The 17832-nt window shown below is 38.1% G+C and overlaps 1 protein-coding gene across 1 annotated transcript; it reads left to right on the top strand.

Moving 5' to 3' along the window:
- The first annotated feature begins 5935 nt into the window (after nucleotides 1–5935).
- Nucleotides 5936–17768, top strand: gipc3 (GIPC PDZ domain containing family, member 3). The gene is made up of 6 exons (XM_069521854.1): nucleotides 5936–6305; nucleotides 10448–10633; nucleotides 10905–11085; nucleotides 15176–15285; nucleotides 15720–15801; nucleotides 16846–17768. Exons 1-6 carry the CDS (start codon nucleotides 6012–6014, stop codon nucleotides 16995–16997), a joined length of 1005 nt encoding a protein of 334 aa, XP_069377955.1. The 5' UTR covers nucleotides 5936–6011; the 3' UTR covers nucleotides 16998–17768.
- The last annotated feature ends 64 nt before the right edge of the window (nucleotides 17769–17832 follow it).

Raw genomic sequence — 17832 nt, 5'->3', positions numbered from 1 at the left:
CCTGATTGCCCTGTGTCTTTTGATTGCGTACATGTTGACTGAGCTACTTGTAGGTTTACACCTGGTGCTAAGAGAGAAATTACATTTTGATCACATCTATGTCCTGTGCATATGGCAGACTTGACATAAAGTTAACTATTAACACATAATAGATTTCGGATTTTAACTGTTTATTTATTCATGTTTTTATTTATGATCTATTGTGAGGTGTCCTTGGGTGCCTAGTAAGGCCCAGTGAAATAAAATGTTTTATTAATTATGTTTTTGCATGTTTTTATTCTATTTTAGTTATCTTTTATATACACATGATATAGATACACTACACATACACTTTTTGGCCCTGCCCTGACTAAGGCGGATATATGTTTTAAAAAACAAACATTTTCCTTTTCGTTTGGGCCCCTTGTCCATACGCCAATGATGTTTTAAGACACCAAAATGGAAAATTTTCATGTGCAAATACTCAAAAACTTTATTTGTGTATCCTCGTGTACATGTAAAACAGAGTGTTTGGGAAACAAGTATGTCACAGCTAACCTCGTGAATACCCAGTTTGTTTGTTTTTTTGTTTTTTATGAGCATGTGTAAGAAACAACAACGATGGTGGTCTGATCTGTTTGGTATGCACTACTAGGTCTGAGTACAAGTTTACAGCTATAATGCTCACTGAGAATGCTCACAATGTTCCTCTCTGGTATTTAACGGATCGTATCTGTAGGCATTATCACATTGGCTCAGTATGTTTGTTTTTAACATTTAATGTAATTTGTGTAATTATCTGGACAAAGAATTTTAAATGAAGAACGTGTGGTTGGAGATTTTAAAAAGTAAAGATATCCATTCAAAAAATATTTGCAGTCACGTAGACAAGGCCTTAGATATGTTTAAGTTTGAGAAGTGACATAAACTGGCAGCACCTTTAAAAGTAAAAAACTGAAATGGCTTTAATCTCATGAATCATAATAAGCTTTGAGATCAGTGACCACTTCTATTCATATGAAGGGAACTGGATGCCAGTGACTCAGAAAACAAGCCAGTTGCTCACTTGGTGGCTTTTATTCTAATGCCACAGCATGAAACCCTTTATTTTAGTATTGTTGCATTGTGCATGTAGCTGATGAAGGGGCCAAGTCTCTCACCTCCCCCTTCACTGGAGAAAAAAAGGCAACAACTGCAGCAACAAATGGTCAAGTCACACAGCTACTGTGTAATCAGCAGACCAAGGCCACAAGGCCAAAGTTGAAATTGTCAGCTAAGTCACATAGGTGTGTTACTTGTGACTACATTACGTGGTTTTTTTTTCAATTTGCAAAGGAACTTGCACAATGTTCATATTTAAAATATGGTTTTGAACTATGCAATTATTTGACGTGTCCCTAAGGAAGTAAATGATGAGGACTTTTGTCGTTTTCATGGCTGAAATTCATTTGAAGATTTACAAGCTTCTGCACTGGCTGACAAGTTGAGGTATTCATCGATCAGGGAAGAACCCGTTGAATTTTGGTGCGGCTTTTTGTAACATTTTCACCAATTTGCCAGAGAATAATTCATAGATCGAGATGAAAAATATCAGGAATATTTAGGGTAGTGATTTAAATGAGTGTGTACAATTTAATGCTGCCTAATTGAATTTAAGGGAACTGTTAGGCCTTGGCAGAGGTATGTGCTCTACTGAGTGTTATTCTCGTTGAGAGAGTTCCACTTTGTCTCCAGTAATCCTGGAAGAATAAGTACAGTTGGATAGATTACTATTATAGTTTTTCCTGATGTCACTTTAATGTGTCATACCATGACAAATTGATGAGTTGTCATTAAATCACAGTTCCATCTGATTTCAGTACAGCTTTCTCATCAGTAGAGTGGTTTGTGACTCTATTGATAAAGCAACACATTTAAAAAAAGAGAACCAGTCATCAGCAGCGGGGTTTTTTTGTCCTCTCACCAGGGAGCCCAGGCACCACCAAGAACAGAAGAGGCAGTGTGCCGCCACATGACACAGCAGTCTCACCACCCTCACACAATCTGGCCTACGCCAGCCAGCCAGCCCCCAGTCCTCCGTTATGCCTCCGCTAGGAAACAAATCAGATAGAGAAGAGGAAATTACATTTCACAAGGAAGCATGTGACGTAATCGGGGGGGGGGGGGGGGGGGCTCAGAAAAAGACAGATGCAGTGAGTCAGTTGTAGTGTAAGGTCATTTGAATCAATCCTAATTTGTTTGGAAATGTGAGGTACAACGTTATTCAACTTGAGGCTTTATGTCATAGAGTGGCCCAATGTGTTATTGATTATATGAACATGTGACTGAGATAATCTGATTATTCATTTCATTCTGAATAAAATATTATTTTGTTTATGAAGTTTACTTGTTGCTAATATAACATTTAATTCATATTTCAATTTACAATTTACAAAAAATGAAATTATAACGAGATTAAGACGTATACATGTCAACATAATCTGAATTAGATGGGAATATTCGACATGTCCTAATTTGATCATTGCTTATTTGCAGTATGACCTCCTTAGGGTTAAGATAATCTGAAAAAGCAGTTTACATGGCAGCGTCTTATATAGACTATTGTCTTATTATAAGTTAATATCCGAATAATGGTGTCAGTGAAGTGATTGCTGATAGCATTCTTGTAGGATGTATGATGTATGATGTATGATTATCCATCTATCTATTTATCAGATAAACTGTGTTTCGATTTAAATTATTGAACACGTTATGATGCAGTACATTTCTGAGAAACGCTGTATCTAAGGCCTTATTTACCTTATAGCTTTCTTCAAGTGAGAGTTTAAGTGTGTAAATTGTAATGCAGAGCAGGATTAGATAAAACAATTTAGTTACTATAAACAATTCAAGGACAATGTGAAAATTATTGAGGCTTTAATATTAAGTTGCATTTAAATCATCATTCACAAAGGTAAATAAAATACGAAAACACAAAAGACATCCTTGACCTATATAGTTAATATTTATCAAGGCCTAAAGAAAATACTATCTACTATGTAAATAAGCCTCATTTTGCTAATTGTGTCAGTCATGACTAAGAAGTCTCTAACATTTTCCTAGTCAATTTTAGGTAATTCTTAAAAGTATGTTAGATTTTATTCATCACTTCTGTTGTACTTCTCTACTCCACATAATCACTAGAGTTGGGAAGGTTTGGCCGGCAGCTGCAGTTTTGAATCCTATATATTTCCTTAATGTTTGCATGTGAAGTGGCTGAACTGTAGAAAGTTTTACATGTTGTGATCCCTGCAGAAATTTGTCTCTAATTATTGAGAGTAAGTTTCAGTAACTAATCCATACCTTTTGAAAGTACTGGTGTAAGAGCATTTACAAAAATGCGGACTATGCTGTTGAAACATTTCAGACAAATATGAACTAAATATACTTTTGTTGCTTTAGAAGTGCACGATCACAAGCTTAATGTGAATGTCATGGTGGATGAGTGCTCTTAAGAACAGCCACTTTGGAAATTATCAACACAAAATGAAGGTCCTCTTCTATTCAGCAAATTATTTGTATTCGTGCTTACAGTTACACAAAAACTAGAACCAGACTGTAATCTCTGATGTTACCTAACTCAAACGTCTGAAAGAAAGGAGAATTGTCCTTTGCTTCAAGGATTGCCTTTTGCCAAATGAAAGTTTAGCCAGAGAAATCTTCATATTAGACATCAGCTTCTGTAGTAAACAAACTGACCTTGAAAGGCAAGAAACACCTTGGCTATAAAAAAAAAACAGGCTATGACGCACACAACTGCTGCAGCCACGCAAGTTACGGCACAGGTGCATAGAAATGCTGATGAGGCAGGGTAAAAAAGGGCAGCAGAATGATGAACTGCTGCAAGCAATGTGTCGAGGCAGCATACCCCTTTGTTTTCATACTTGGAATGTGACTGCCATTAAAATAAGACATATTTTGTGACTGTATGCGGTTAAAACCTCATGAAGCATGAGCACACAGCATGCATTCAGCTGGGAAAGACTCTTTGTCTAAGGGGAATCACACAGCGTTGGTTGCACGTTCCTGGTCGGTATTTCAAATTCCGAAAGAGAGATAGAAATGTTTTTTGTGTCTTGACACAAAAACTTCCCCTATTTTCACAAATAAGACATCAGCTGGCACAAAGTGAGACAAATAAAATTGCTATGGGCATGTGATTACCATGGTAGAGTCAAATGGGAATATTGACTATGAGTCATGGCTGGGTTTTTTGTGGTATCTATCCACTATGTATGAATCTATATTCAAAAGAAACATCCTTTCCTGATTGGTTGAGGGTTGAACATAACTTATATTTGCAGTCTTAGTCACGAATACTGAATCACCTATAGACCCTGTCAATATTTGACCACATTGACTACATCACCAAAAAATATTCTCTGTAAAAAAGTTCTACTTTTTAACACTTATATTTTGCTGATACTGGCAGTCATGAATAATGCATTTCTTACCATTTATCTAGACAACATTTACCTGGATTATTTAAAACTTTGTTTGACTTTAATTTAATTTAATTATTGGCTCTCATCACTTTCTATTGTTCATCAAAGTCACTGGAGAGTCAGGAGGGTTTGGGTGATTTGTGGTTTTGAAGCCTGCATGTTTCATTACTGTTTGCTTGTGAAGTGGCTGAACTGTTTATATAAAGTTTCAGATTGACATGAAGTCACCCCCACACAGTCTTTCAGTTATAAATAGAACCATTTATAACAAAATATTTGCAAACAAAGCCCTTGCAGTAAGCTGCAGTGGCAAATACTATATATCTCAGTAATAATAAGACTACAAAACATTTCCTTGGTAGAAAAGAATCCTGCTATACTGTTTAGCAAATCCAATATTTACCCTACGTGTCGTAGAAGGGAGGAATACAATTTGGTAGAGGGGGAAAAAACATCATATTTGATAGTTGATTGTGAGCTGTATCAGACAAACCAACATAAATTAAGGTTTTCTCTTGTGCAGCAGAGACTTTAATCAGTTTCAGTGTCTCTCTACAACATTTGGAGAAAGAATTGCAAACCAATGAATATCTCGTTAAATCTATTACACAGGACCTTAGCATTGGTAAGTTTGGGGAATTAGGGGTTATGTTCCATTAAAGCCTTCACAACTAATTAGGGTGAAAATATATAAAATTTAAATGAAAAAGAATCCCTTTTCAAAATTGAATCCAAAGTATAAGCAACACACGTAACACTTAACTTATAAATTAAATATGAGGTGGGGACAATACACTGTATATATGCATGTCATTTATTGTAGTAGTTCATTAGTTGGTAAGTTATATTGTATAAGGGAATATAATTTAAGGCCTCTTCACGTGCACACATTTAAATTAGGAAACTGATATTTAAAAACATCTGTTATGCCTAATCTGTCGTCATCAGTTTATGTGTGTGCCGTCTGTGGGGTCGAAAAGGTCAGTTCATCACCAAGGATTCACCCCAGCAACAGCCTATTGCATTCACTGTGCCCAGTGAAGGAAGGGAGGGCATTTACTCCCTATCCAGTGATATCATCTTACCTGCAGCACTGGGACGCTGTCTGTGACCATCACTGAATGGCCCACATTTGTTATTTTGCAGACATTCTGGGCAATTCACTATTCAGAGGTAGCTTCACTCATTCAGGATTGTGTGTGTCTTGCCATCAGACGATTCAATTTGTAATTGTGTTATGTTTATGAAGAGGCCTTCCCCTCGTGTGTTTTGTTTGTGCTCTCTTTGAACGAGCGAGCTAGAGTCTCAGGTGTAACACATACAATCCTCAACTCACAGCGTATTGGGTTTCTACCTGGTAGGGTCTGGCTGGCCTCTTCCAGATACTGTTACCAGGCTACTATCATCACTAATTCATCTGTACTCTTCACCACAAAGCTCTTGGTGGCTGGTCGATCAGCTAAGCGGGGGTAAGGACTGTGCTTTTCTCTCTGCCAGAGCAGTGCAGCACCAGGCCTCCCAGAGGACTGAGCACCTCACCTGGGGCCAATGCAGAACGGGGAGACTATGAGTCCGCAGGACTCCAAGGCAGCAGGGTCTGAAGCCATGGGGGACCAGAAAGCCCAGAACCACAGCCGGACCGAGGGGTGCATGGAGCCCACAGCGCCTCCGCTTCCTCCACCTTCACCACCACCACCAGGGCCGCCAGAATACCCGAGACCAAGGCTCATCTTTCACACTCAGCTGGCCCACGGAAGTCCCACAGGCCGCATTCATGGATTTACTAATGTCAAGGAGCTGTATGCCAAGATTGCAGAAGTGTTCAACATCTCACCTTCAGAGGTACAAAGCAAACCAACCTATGCATGTTGACTTTGTCAGACTAGGAATTTGCAGTTATGGAAATCAACAACTTAAGTTAAATTCCCTTCTTTCTTCTCTAGTATGGCAGGCCAGCAGCAAATAGGTGTTGGGTTTCCATTCTAGCAGTTTTCCATTGAAGATGTTTTGCCCTCAATACTGTCTGCTAGACTTTGCACTTGTCTCATATTGACCAGGATCAATAATGGAAACAAATAATCAGATAATGCACTGTCAGTAAACACAACCCATGCTTTGAATATAACTCAAATAACAAGATAAGGTAAAAGAGCAATTGGTGCTTCAAGTGATGGTAGTATACTCAAATATCTGTTTGAACAAGGTTTGCCTAATTCTTAGGAAATGATGTGATAATGATGATGATTATCAGTATAAACTTCAGCAGTGCTGCTTTCACTCAGTGATTCAGTGGAGTCACTGCAGATGCTGGGATAGTGACTATATGTGTAAATCCAAAAAACACTGGCTCCTACATGTCTCATATTACAAACATTCTCTCTGCCAAGTAAATGCCCACACATGGTTTTTCTTATGCTTGTAGTATCCAAGGCCAGTCCTAGATAATACCCTGATGGAATCACCACAGCTATTTTCAAAGACTTGACAAAGCTCCTGCAAAGCCGAGATATTAAAAGACATCTGATGAACTATTTTCAGTCAGTGAGCTGTATTTCAAATGACATGTTCCAAAAGTCCGTGTGAGAGGCTCCTGATTATCTGCATACTTTCACCGCCTGGCCCCCTGGAATAAGTTTGTAGGAAGTCAGGAGAATCCGATGTGTAATTTTGGGATCCCCGATGGATTCACAGTGAGTGAGTGGGGAGGTTGATGGTGCTTCAAACACATAACAGATGCAGAAATGAAAAACACAAAAAGAAAACAATAGTATAAAATTAATAGGTTATATCCTGCCTCTGCCTGCTGCTGAGGATTTGTTGCTGTTATGAACTCGTCTGTTCAGAGCACCTCCCGCTATACTGTGCATGTGCGAAAGGCATCCAATTTTGTTACAAGTCATGTCAAGTCATGTCTATAGCGTATTTTAGTCTGAACTAAATAAACTAAAATAAAGAATGCTCAGGAGGAAACTGATTATTGATGAAAGACTGGAGGAAAGTTGTAGAAAACTCTGTTTTGAGAGCATGAAATTTCTGACTGCAGAAATTTGTCACAGCAGCCATTTTAAACATGTTTCTATCACATTATTAAATGATGCGATCCATTTCGCAACATAGCTTGAATTAATGTGATTAGTTTCACCTACTATTAGTTTCACTATTTACCTAATATCTTAAGTCAAGAAGACTGCTGCGAAAAAAAACCCTCAAGCAAAATTTTACTGCTCAAAGTTTACTCTTCTTCAGCTCAGGAGACAAAAGTATGTATCTCACTTCAGCCTATATCTTCTAAAATTTACTTGGAGAAACAGGTGGGAGAAGAATTTGTTAAACTGGAGAATCAAGGGAAATACCTGGGAAGCTATACCTAACAAGTTTAGCCAGGCATCTCTCTTAAAGCTAGGGTTTGTAATCCTGGAAAAGCTAGCACGAGAAGGCCACACTTCAAATTAATGCAACCGATTGCCCCACCTCCTCCAATTGTGTCTCTCGTCAAAGCTTCGGCCCAAAACACATGAACGCACACTGACTGACAACTGCTAAAAGCTGACATTTCTGTGACTTGCTTGTCTTAAAACAACTGCAAGTTAAATCATTTCTTAGTTAGTTACAACTGTTGAATGATGTATATGTGTATGCTTCAGGTAATTAGAGATTCTAAACTGATCATAATGTGAATAGTTGTTTGTCTCTATATGTCGGCGTAGTGATAACACCACCTCTCACCCAATGTCTGCTGGGATGAGCTCCAGCCCCCACCCCTGTGATGCTTAAAGGACAAGCAGGTATAGATAATGGATGGATGATGATAGGCCAGTGTCCTGCAGCTTTTTCTAGTATGTTATGGTTACACACTCAGCAACCACAACAGTAACACTCGCCATTGGCCCTATTTAGCACCTATCAGTAGAGTTGTGAAGGCTGCCGTGAAGGCCCGTCCTATCTGTGTATTACGACCTGCTGGACATAAACAATCAGAGTTGACTTGATATATGTAGACCAATGTACATTTCATGCATCAACAAATCGTCAGGCAACTAACAGACATGTGACAGATCTTATTGCTCCATCTCTTCCCTTGCATTATGCAAGTTTCCACTCCCAAACGCTTAACATCTATTGAGGAAAGAGTTTTCACATGTTCATTAACATAGCATACAGTACTTTAAACACATATCTCATCTACATTGTGTAATTAAGGTATCACTCCTACCTCTAATGAATTACAGTGCCACATGGGAATACACGGATGATTTAAGCTAGAGAGGTGGTTAATTGAAGGTCCTTGGTATCCATCTGTGTGGATTAGGGTTAGTTTTGAGCAAGATTACACAAATAATACTGAATGGATTACCACAAAACTTGATGAAAATATGCAAAATTGGACACCAAAGATACTATCAAATGTTGGTGCAGCTTTGGATAAGGGGGCGGATTCAGGAATTTTTCCAACATTCAGCAACGTTGCGAAATAGGGCTTTAAAAAAAATATTTCACTGTCTTCCCAGAGAATAATTCATGGATCTTGATGAAAAAAAATCAGGCATAGTTAGGGAGTGTGTGAAAGTTGGTGTATCTTATTTAAATGTATTGGGACTTGGTGCAGGTATGGGCTCTACTGAGTCCCATTCTAGTTGAGAGAGTTCCACTTTGTCTCCAACAATACTGGAAGAATAAGTACAGTTGGATAGATTACTATTAATAATAATAAATGCAACCTCACATTGTGGCAAATACATTAGTGTACAGTAAAAAGACAAACCCTTGAGCCTTGTAAGAGCCTTTTCAGACTAGGCTGTTGTTTTAGTTTATATCTACTAATACTATTCCTATAATGGAAATGACAAGATTTAACTATAGAATGCTAAATAAACAGTTCCTAGTCTTCAAGGCAAGTGTACAGAGCTTCAAGGTCTCATAGTAAGAAATCAAATAGCATTTGTTTAATCAGATGTCAATGTGAAAGTTGCTTATCTAATAACCTGAAGTATATCTTCAAAACCTTGAACTGCACACAGACAGATATCAGATACCTTTCTACGAGAAATACCAGGCAATTAGATGGTGATAGTGAGAAGCACAGCAGTCTCCTTGACCTCCTGTGGACAGAACAGCAGCAGCAGCATAAAGTTACAGTACAGGTAGATTCTAGAGAAGACCTTGGACTGTAGTCAAACTGTTTAGACTAGCCGGGAGCATGACTGTGAGCAATGTCTAACAGGAACTGCTCCAAATGAGATAACAGGCCACTCAGGTTATCTTGAATTTCCATTATGGATTATACAATTAAAGATGAACTTCAACTTTAGGCTTTCACAATATCAAATAGAAAACGTTTTTGCAAAAACAAACGCTGATGTACACATTTTCAGAGGGATTTCCTTTTAACATCATCAATTCAGAGGTTCAAGCCAACAGCATTCACACATTCCTGGTAGATATTGAGTTCACATGTTTGGGTTTTGATCAGCTCAATGACTTAAAGACACTTTGGAGAAAATTATCTTAAAATTTGTTTTTTTTATACCATTTGCTACTGACTCAATCTATTGATTCAATCACCAACCCTTGAAAAAAACTATTATTTTACCTCATAATCTATTATATAGGAAATTAAATATAATTGGTGTCTTTACTGATAACAATTTCCAGGTTTTTACATTCATCCTGAAATATAAAAACACTCTTACTTTGGAATCACAATAATGACTCAACAAAATGGCCACAATAGCAAAAAGCACATGGTTCTACTGCCCTCTAGTGTTTAAACTCTGTACACTACAATATTAACAAAACCTGACAGGTTTTTTTTTATTGCAAAGCAAAGCAACAGCAGGATATTGCTGTGGTGTTACAGCAGAAATGAGCTTCTCTTTTATATTAAGTATTTATGGTATTTGCTTTTGCATGGGTGTAAATGATATTGGATTCTGAAATCAAAAATAGAAACAATTCATTTTTGTTATCCCGTTTCCTCGCATCAGATCCTGTTCTGCACCCTCAACTCTCATAAAGTGGACATGCAGAAACTACTGGGGGGACAGATCGGACTGGAAGACTTCATCTTTGCTCACGTCAGAGGAGAAACCAAGGAGGTGGAGGTGACAAAGACAGAAGACGCACTGGGCCTCACTATCACAGACAACGGAGCTGGATACGCTTTCATTAAGGTGTGAAAGTACAAAAATAGGCTGAGGCACAATAGATTAAAATTGTTTTGAGGTATTCGGGGTAAATGAAACAGAAAACACTTCAGGGTTTTGCTGTAGCAAAAGAAAAGGGATGACCTTAAATAATCTGAATCCCCATTTGATCAGTCTAAAATCTCTGATCATGTGTTTTAAAATGTAAACCCTCTTTGTGAATAGATAGCACAAACAAGCACTGCAGACTGGGCATCGACACCCACGTGAGAACTTTTACATTTGTTTCTTTTGTCAGAGGATAAAAGAGGGCAGTACTATAGACCAACTTAAGAGCGTGTGTGTCGGAGACCACATCGAGGCCATTAATGACCAGAGCATTGTGGGCTGTCGACACTACGAGGTGGCCAAGATGTTGAAAGAGCAACCGAGAGGTATCCCCTTCACTCTTCGCCTGGTCGGGCCCAAGAAGGCGTTTGGTGAGTGATGATTCATGCTGTCTAGGAGTTATGATCATATGGTCAACAGACATAACCTTAATATTATACACACGCCACTTACAGCCTCTGATGCATTAATTGTCACTTGTCTTTGCACACAATCGGACTAATGAGTTGTTGCAACAGGGCAGACAAAGTAAGCAACAGCCTGGGGGCCCCTCTCAGCTCGGGGCCCCTGAGAACAGTTGATTAAATCCACTCAATGACAACTATGCTGGTCCATTTTGCCTGGGGACGCCAAAGTCCCTTAAAATGCCCCTGGAGGTGAAAGAAAGTTCCTCTGGAGGTCCTATTTTTGAGTTGTTCTGACTTGGGTGTGTTTATGTGCTTTGAATTTGGAAAATGAAAAAAAGGTGGACACACTAAGGGGTTCAGTGTTTGTGAGAGATGGACGTACAGTTTGCAACGTTTGACAAGTTGACATAATAAGCTACTGTTTACAGCTCATTATAATGGGAAATGATGTCAAAACAACCAACATTTTTGCATTGTTGTTCCCACTTGAGATGACGTTCACGTGAATTTTCCCAGAGGTGAAGTCATCTTCCCGCTTTATTCCTACGCCACATGAACGCACAATAATATCATTGGAATCAATTCTTTCTGAACCCTGGACCTTGTATCTGTCACAGTCCGAGATGTAAATCCATGGGTGAGTTGAAGCCAACATGACTCTTTGTTAAATCACCGGATGAAGGAACCAGGACACAAGAAACATTTCTGTTTCTCCTATAATCGCCATCCTCAGCACTCGGAGGAAGCAGATGTATGTGGTGGCTGTGATTTATAATGAACATGTAGACATATCATATCATGGGCAGCTTAAACATGCCCCCAGAGCATGTTCTGTGAACCAACAGCTCATTTCCTACTACTCAGGACACCTCACTCTGTTGCCCTCAGTTACTCGGATGTTGATGGGTATCAGCACCCCATGCTAGTTTTCCACATCTCATCAGCCAAACAGGAAAATCACAGTTCAGGCCAACTGCCAACAATCCTGGGAAAGTTGTTAAGTGAAGCATGGCTAGGTTATGTTTTGATTTTGATAATCCAATAAAACGAACGATAAAAGCAGATATTTCACGTTTGAAAAAAGTTCAAACACTAAAACAACATCGATCTTTTTGGCAGGTTTGTAAGTAAATTCAATTCTTGGTCAATTCTGGGTTCTTGTCAAAGAGTAAATATGCAGTGTATTGGAAATCAACACTTGCAATTCAGTTACTGAAATATGTATTTTCTCCGAACCGTGCACAGACAAAATTAAAAAAGCTTGAGGAATTTTTCATCACATTACAACTACTGGAGAAACCGAGGTGCCTCAAAGAAGTGGATACTGCTAAGTGACTCAGTGCGCAGTATCCATTCTTCACTCCAGGCAAAAGTTGTGCAGAGAAGAAATAAAGCAAAGCTTTTATAGGTTCACAACCATGATCCCGCATACTTGACAGACAGGAACAAACATCTATTCTGGCCCCCATAAGGAGGACAAGTCTCCATAATGTGACTGCGTAAATAGATGTAGGTCCCCACAACATTAGTAATACAGGAGCAAACACACTGGTGGGGGCACATGCACACACACACGTTTGTACATCTATCTTAGTGAGGACCCTCATTGACATAATGCATTCCTTAACCCCCTAAGCTTAACCACCCAAACCTATTCTGACCCTAAAACCAAGACTTAACCCTCAAACAAGCCTTCGAAATTGTGAGGACCAGCCAAAATGTCCTCACCATGTCAAGATATCCTCACGTCAAAATGTCCTCACAATGAAAAAATGTCCTCATAATGTCAAGATATCCTCACGTCAAAATGTCCTTACAATGATGGTATTGAACCAAAAATTGGCTTTCATAACTATAGATAAACATACACACACACACACACACACACACACACACACACACACACACACACACACAGCAGTCATCTGAAGTACATCATGCTTTACCGTCACAGGTTTCAAAATACATCTAATTGTATTTCATCTAAAATAATTCATGTGTCTGAAAGACACTTTCATTTCTGCAGTTTATCTGCCCAGAATAAAAAAAAAGAAAAAAAGAATCATTGGCTCACTCAAAACCAAGTCTTACAGGAAACTTGGCTGACTCCTTGAGCTGTTGTTGTATTTATTAATGTGTTTATATCTCAAGCTACGTGCACATTCAACCCACAACCTTTTTTTGCAATGTTTCTCTGCATAGTGTTGCCATTTTCTCAATTCACTTCCAAGAAATGTTTTTTCCCTTCAAACATTCAGGAAGGGGCGCATTTATTTCAACTAGTTGAGAACATGGAGAGGAAGGATGGCCCTCTGAGTGGATTCAGCAGACGTGGGCTGGGGCCTGTCTACAACCTCGCTTATCAGACAGGAAGCAAAATCCATGGACGACAGACTCATTTCCTGTTCACAATCAGCATCTCATGTTTCCACACTTAATATTTTCAAGACACAACATAGTACATAATAGAACAATCTCAACTCAAGTTCTACTTCTTGTTCCTGACCTTTCAGCCTTGGCCGTTTTGCTACACTGTAGAAACTTTGGTCAATATTAACAATCAAAGGACCTTTAAAATTGTTTGTGTGTTATTGAGCAGAGGCACCAGTCTAACATAACTGGAACTAACATAATTGTGCAGACTTTAGAAAAAGAGAGAAACACTTCAGTCTCCCCCCCCCCCCCCCCATTTAAACCTGTCAATCACACTTTTTTGGGCGTCAAGTAAATTGAATCTCTTAATGACTGATACACATACATAATGGTTGGCTGCCAAATCTGAATAAAATGGATTAGATTTGATGTGTAAAATTATTTATGACACTAATTACAATCCTGAATGTAACTGAGCTGAGACTTCATTAAGGCTTTGAATATCAGAAATATCAGCCAACGAGAATAATGTGTGGGGAACTGAGTGAGGGTAATCCACATTTTGCATTTCAAGATTCAATTAGATTTTTTTTCCGCCTCCATCAACTGAACACGAATACACATCTATACATACGGCATGTATTGGACAACTCCTGATTTAAAGGTCCAGTTTACGGTTCAGATGGATCAGAATTGAATATTGATTACTATAATGTTATTATGTTTGTATGAGTGTATAATCAACCTTAACTACAAAACATGGTGTTTTTATTACATTACATTGACGCCTTTATATCAGGGGTGGGTCCCTTATCGTACCATGATGCACACCCATGTTTCTACAGTAGCCCTTTTTAACCAAAAAGACAGAAACATTTAAAACACTGGTGAATAATATGTAAGACACAAAAGACACACACATAATGCTAATTATATAAAAGAAATAAAAAAATCTTAGCAGTTCAACATAATATAACAACACATCATTTTCCAGTGTTTGTGGCGATTACTGCACATTACACTTGCAGGTCCCAAGGGTTTAACTTCATTTCCACTGAGAAGCAGTATGAATCACCCTTCTTGTATGATTCCATTCATATAATGTACAAACAAACTGAGGACTGTAATTGTTTCTAGAATGTTGACCACAAACAGACCTCTGACCTTTAACTGGAAAGGGTTCAATTTTCTTTGGAACACAGATGTGCATTGTATAAACCCCAAGGGTGTGTTTGATCAAAATGACTCCATGAGAAACACTGAACTTGTCATTGAAAGAAGAGCTTTACGCATGTTAGTCTTGTTGTTTGCGTTTGCGTGCTACTGTGCTGACATATGCACATTTTTAACAGGAATAGGAAAAGTTTAGCATGTTCAAATTCCTAATTTAGTGTCTGAGCACGCAAATATTTGCTAATTAGCAAATTAGTAAGTCACCAAGCATTTCTTTAACCTGTGGAGATCATTAAAGTTTTCCGATTCTGAATGTTTTTCTCTTTTTAGAGGAACAAACTGAAGAATGGAGCAAAGGAATGTAAAATGTGGTGTTGCATTTCATTTGTGAAATCTCCAAAGGAAGAAATATTCTGTGTAGAGATTGATTTCTATACGCAAAAAATACTACTCCTAAGAAAAAGTGTTTTTAATATGATGAAATGCTGTCACCCTGTTCGTGTGTTAGACATGATTGGAATGAGGACCAGAGCACCAAAATCAAACGAGGGCAAGATGGTGAATGGAAGAGAGACGCTGCGTCTTCGCTCTAAGGGAGCGGCTACAGTCCAGGAAGTGGTGAGTTTCACACGCTCTGCTCGATCATGACTGCCTGAACTTCCTGAGGCCCTCGAGATACCGACACAATTCCACAATGACACACTTCAGACTCCACACAGCCACTTGACTCCAGTCACACAGTCACACAGTATCAGTTACTGCTTGTTGAACAATGATTGTCAGAAGTGACCTTTTTTAAATGGTCATTTTAAAGTCAACAGTTAACATGTATCAGGGACACTCATGTTCAAATTAGTATAAATTCATCTATGAAGTTTAATATATTTATACAACACAAGCCAAGTCATAAACAATACCCAAAGATAAGCCTTGAATGTTTTATCATGAGAAGATGTCTTCACAAAGTTTTCCATCTCAGAGTTTCCATCACCATATTTAGAGTGTGAACACTTCCAGTGAAACCTCTGTATTTTTCCTTTGTATGCTGCCAGCAAAATGAGTTTGAGGAACAGGCTACCAAGAAAGTGGATGACCTGCTGGAGAGCTACATGGGCATCAGAGACCTGGAGCTGGGTAAGACCAGTAAAAGATAAATTAAATGGTATCAATAGAGGCCCACTTGCTTACGCCCCTACTATTACATAAGTGACTTCTCAAGAAAAGGAATGAAAAAAATATGAGTGGGACAAATACTTTGCCCTTTTCCAGACTTTCAAGGTCAATGGCCTTGGATGTTCAGGCCAAACATAAAATGGGTTAATGATTTCTCAGTGTGTCCTTCACCCTGTTGTTTGCTCGGAAATGATCCTATAAAAACAAACTTAGTTGCTTATCCTGTCCCTGACAAAGTTATAAAGAGACAAGTAATGAAAACATGATTTATGTGACTCGTCGACAGTTGCTTGGATAGAAGCCGTTCACAAATATTGTTGACACAGTTCTGCCAAATTCAGCTTCATACATCAAGTTGGGAACACAAGTCGTCCTTTTACTCAGATATTTGTATGTACTTATAAGTCTTTTCAAGGTTTGGGTATATCATTTATATATTGAGGTAAAACTGATTGACAAATGATTTCATGTCCTTATTTGAACATTGTTGAGCATGTTTGAAATGTCTTTTTATTTTGAAAATGTCTATTTGCACATTAAGATGCAGACTGAGTCCATCTGATGATTTTAAAAGCCAGAAAGAAAAAAATAATTGGAGACATTGTTGGATGTGCGCAGTATTCATGGTCATCTCATCTTTTTAATGTTGACTTTACATGTGTATCCCAAAAATATAATACACCAAAATATATTAATAGCTGTTCGGTAAATATTTTCAAGTCATACCGACAACGAAAGGCTGCACTGTGTATTTTCAGTCTACTTAATGTCTTTGAAAAGGCTTTTGTTTGACATTTATATTGCAAATATAAAACTTAAAGGGGTTATTTTAGGACAGATATAGACTAGCCTTTTGTCTGTTTATGGCATAGATTTTTGGTGACTGATGTTGTGGCTTTGTCTGATGAGGAAGAAAATAAACTTGTCACAGCCAACATTTACCTTGACTTGCCTGTTGAATATTATTTTATTATCACATATATTATTGTCCCCTTCTTTCTGCAGCAACCACCATCGTGGAAGCAGGCAAGGACAAGAAGAACCCTGATGATTTTGCAGAGGCCTTGGACTCAGTTCTGGGAGATTTTGCTTTCCCTGATGTTTTTTTGTTTGACGTATGGGGGGCTATTGGGGACGTCAAGAATGGCAGAATTTAGAAATTTACAATATAGTCATTTTGGGTCATTTTAAAGTGAGATTATGTTGTTCTGATTCTACATGAACAGCAGCATACACAGGAGAGAGACATACATTAAATAACAATGTCTTCCCAGTGAAATTAGGACTTAAAAAACACTTTGCAACTTAAATATCTTCTAACGTGCAGAGTATCTGACGTAAGTCATTTATCAAACCAGTCATCTCATAATGTCATCATCTGCGAGTCTACGTCAAGTGAGTGAGTGGATGCTCTGCAATTTAGTTTCACACACGATCATGTCAAACAGAAAGCCAGTTCGTAATTTCCCATGATAAAAATAATAATAAGAGAATAATAATAATAATAAGCCGGTGTTCTTGGTCAATAACATTAAAATAAAATTTTCCCATGCTTCCCACATTTGCCATGATTTGTAAAGAAAGATTTCTGATTTGTTTCAAAGACAAGATGTAAATATATTAGACCAGCTTGTTGAATTCTTTTCATTTCAGTATCTCTACCTGTTTCTTCATTAGACAATAAAGGGCATTATTCTGTCTGTTGGAGTTTGAGAATTATATGTTTTCTGCTGCACCAAACAATGGGAAGAAAGTATTTCATCTTAGTCTTTGAAGCACATAAGCAAGTAAAATGACGAATTGCTAAATAAAATTCCATTCATCTTGTTCTACATCAGTATTTGTCTGATGTTTTCACACTTTGTATATGACTACACCTCCTGTGAAGACCAGAAAAATGTATGGCACATTTTAGATGTTTAAAATTGTAAGTAAAAAAAGTTTGAAAACATAGTTGTCGAGTCTGTGTATGCTGAACAGAAAAGTCCACTT

This window comes from Paralichthys olivaceus, chromosome 3 (assembly GCF_024713975.1).
Source record: "Paralichthys olivaceus isolate ysfri-2021 chromosome 3, ASM2471397v2, whole genome shotgun sequence".
NCBI classification, from domain to species: domain Eukaryota; kingdom Metazoa; phylum Chordata; class Actinopteri; order Pleuronectiformes; family Paralichthyidae; genus Paralichthys; species Paralichthys olivaceus.
This window is presented reverse-complemented; position numbering and strand designations above follow the sequence as displayed.

Bases quoted from the DNA above. Each gene is read 5' to 3' on its own strand.
- gipc3 (XM_069521854.1), top strand. From the start codon at position 6,012: ATGCAGAACGGGGAGACTATGAGTCCGCAGGACTCCAAGGCAGCAGGG. The intron at 6,306-10,447 runs GTACAAAGCAAA...TCCTCGCATCAG, and splicing joins TCAACATCTCACCTTCAGAG to ATCCTGTTCTGCACCCTCAA. The intron at 15,802-16,845 runs GTAAGACCAGTA...TTCTTTCTGCAG, and splicing joins CATCAGAGACCTGGAGCTGG to CAACCACCATCGTGGAAGCA.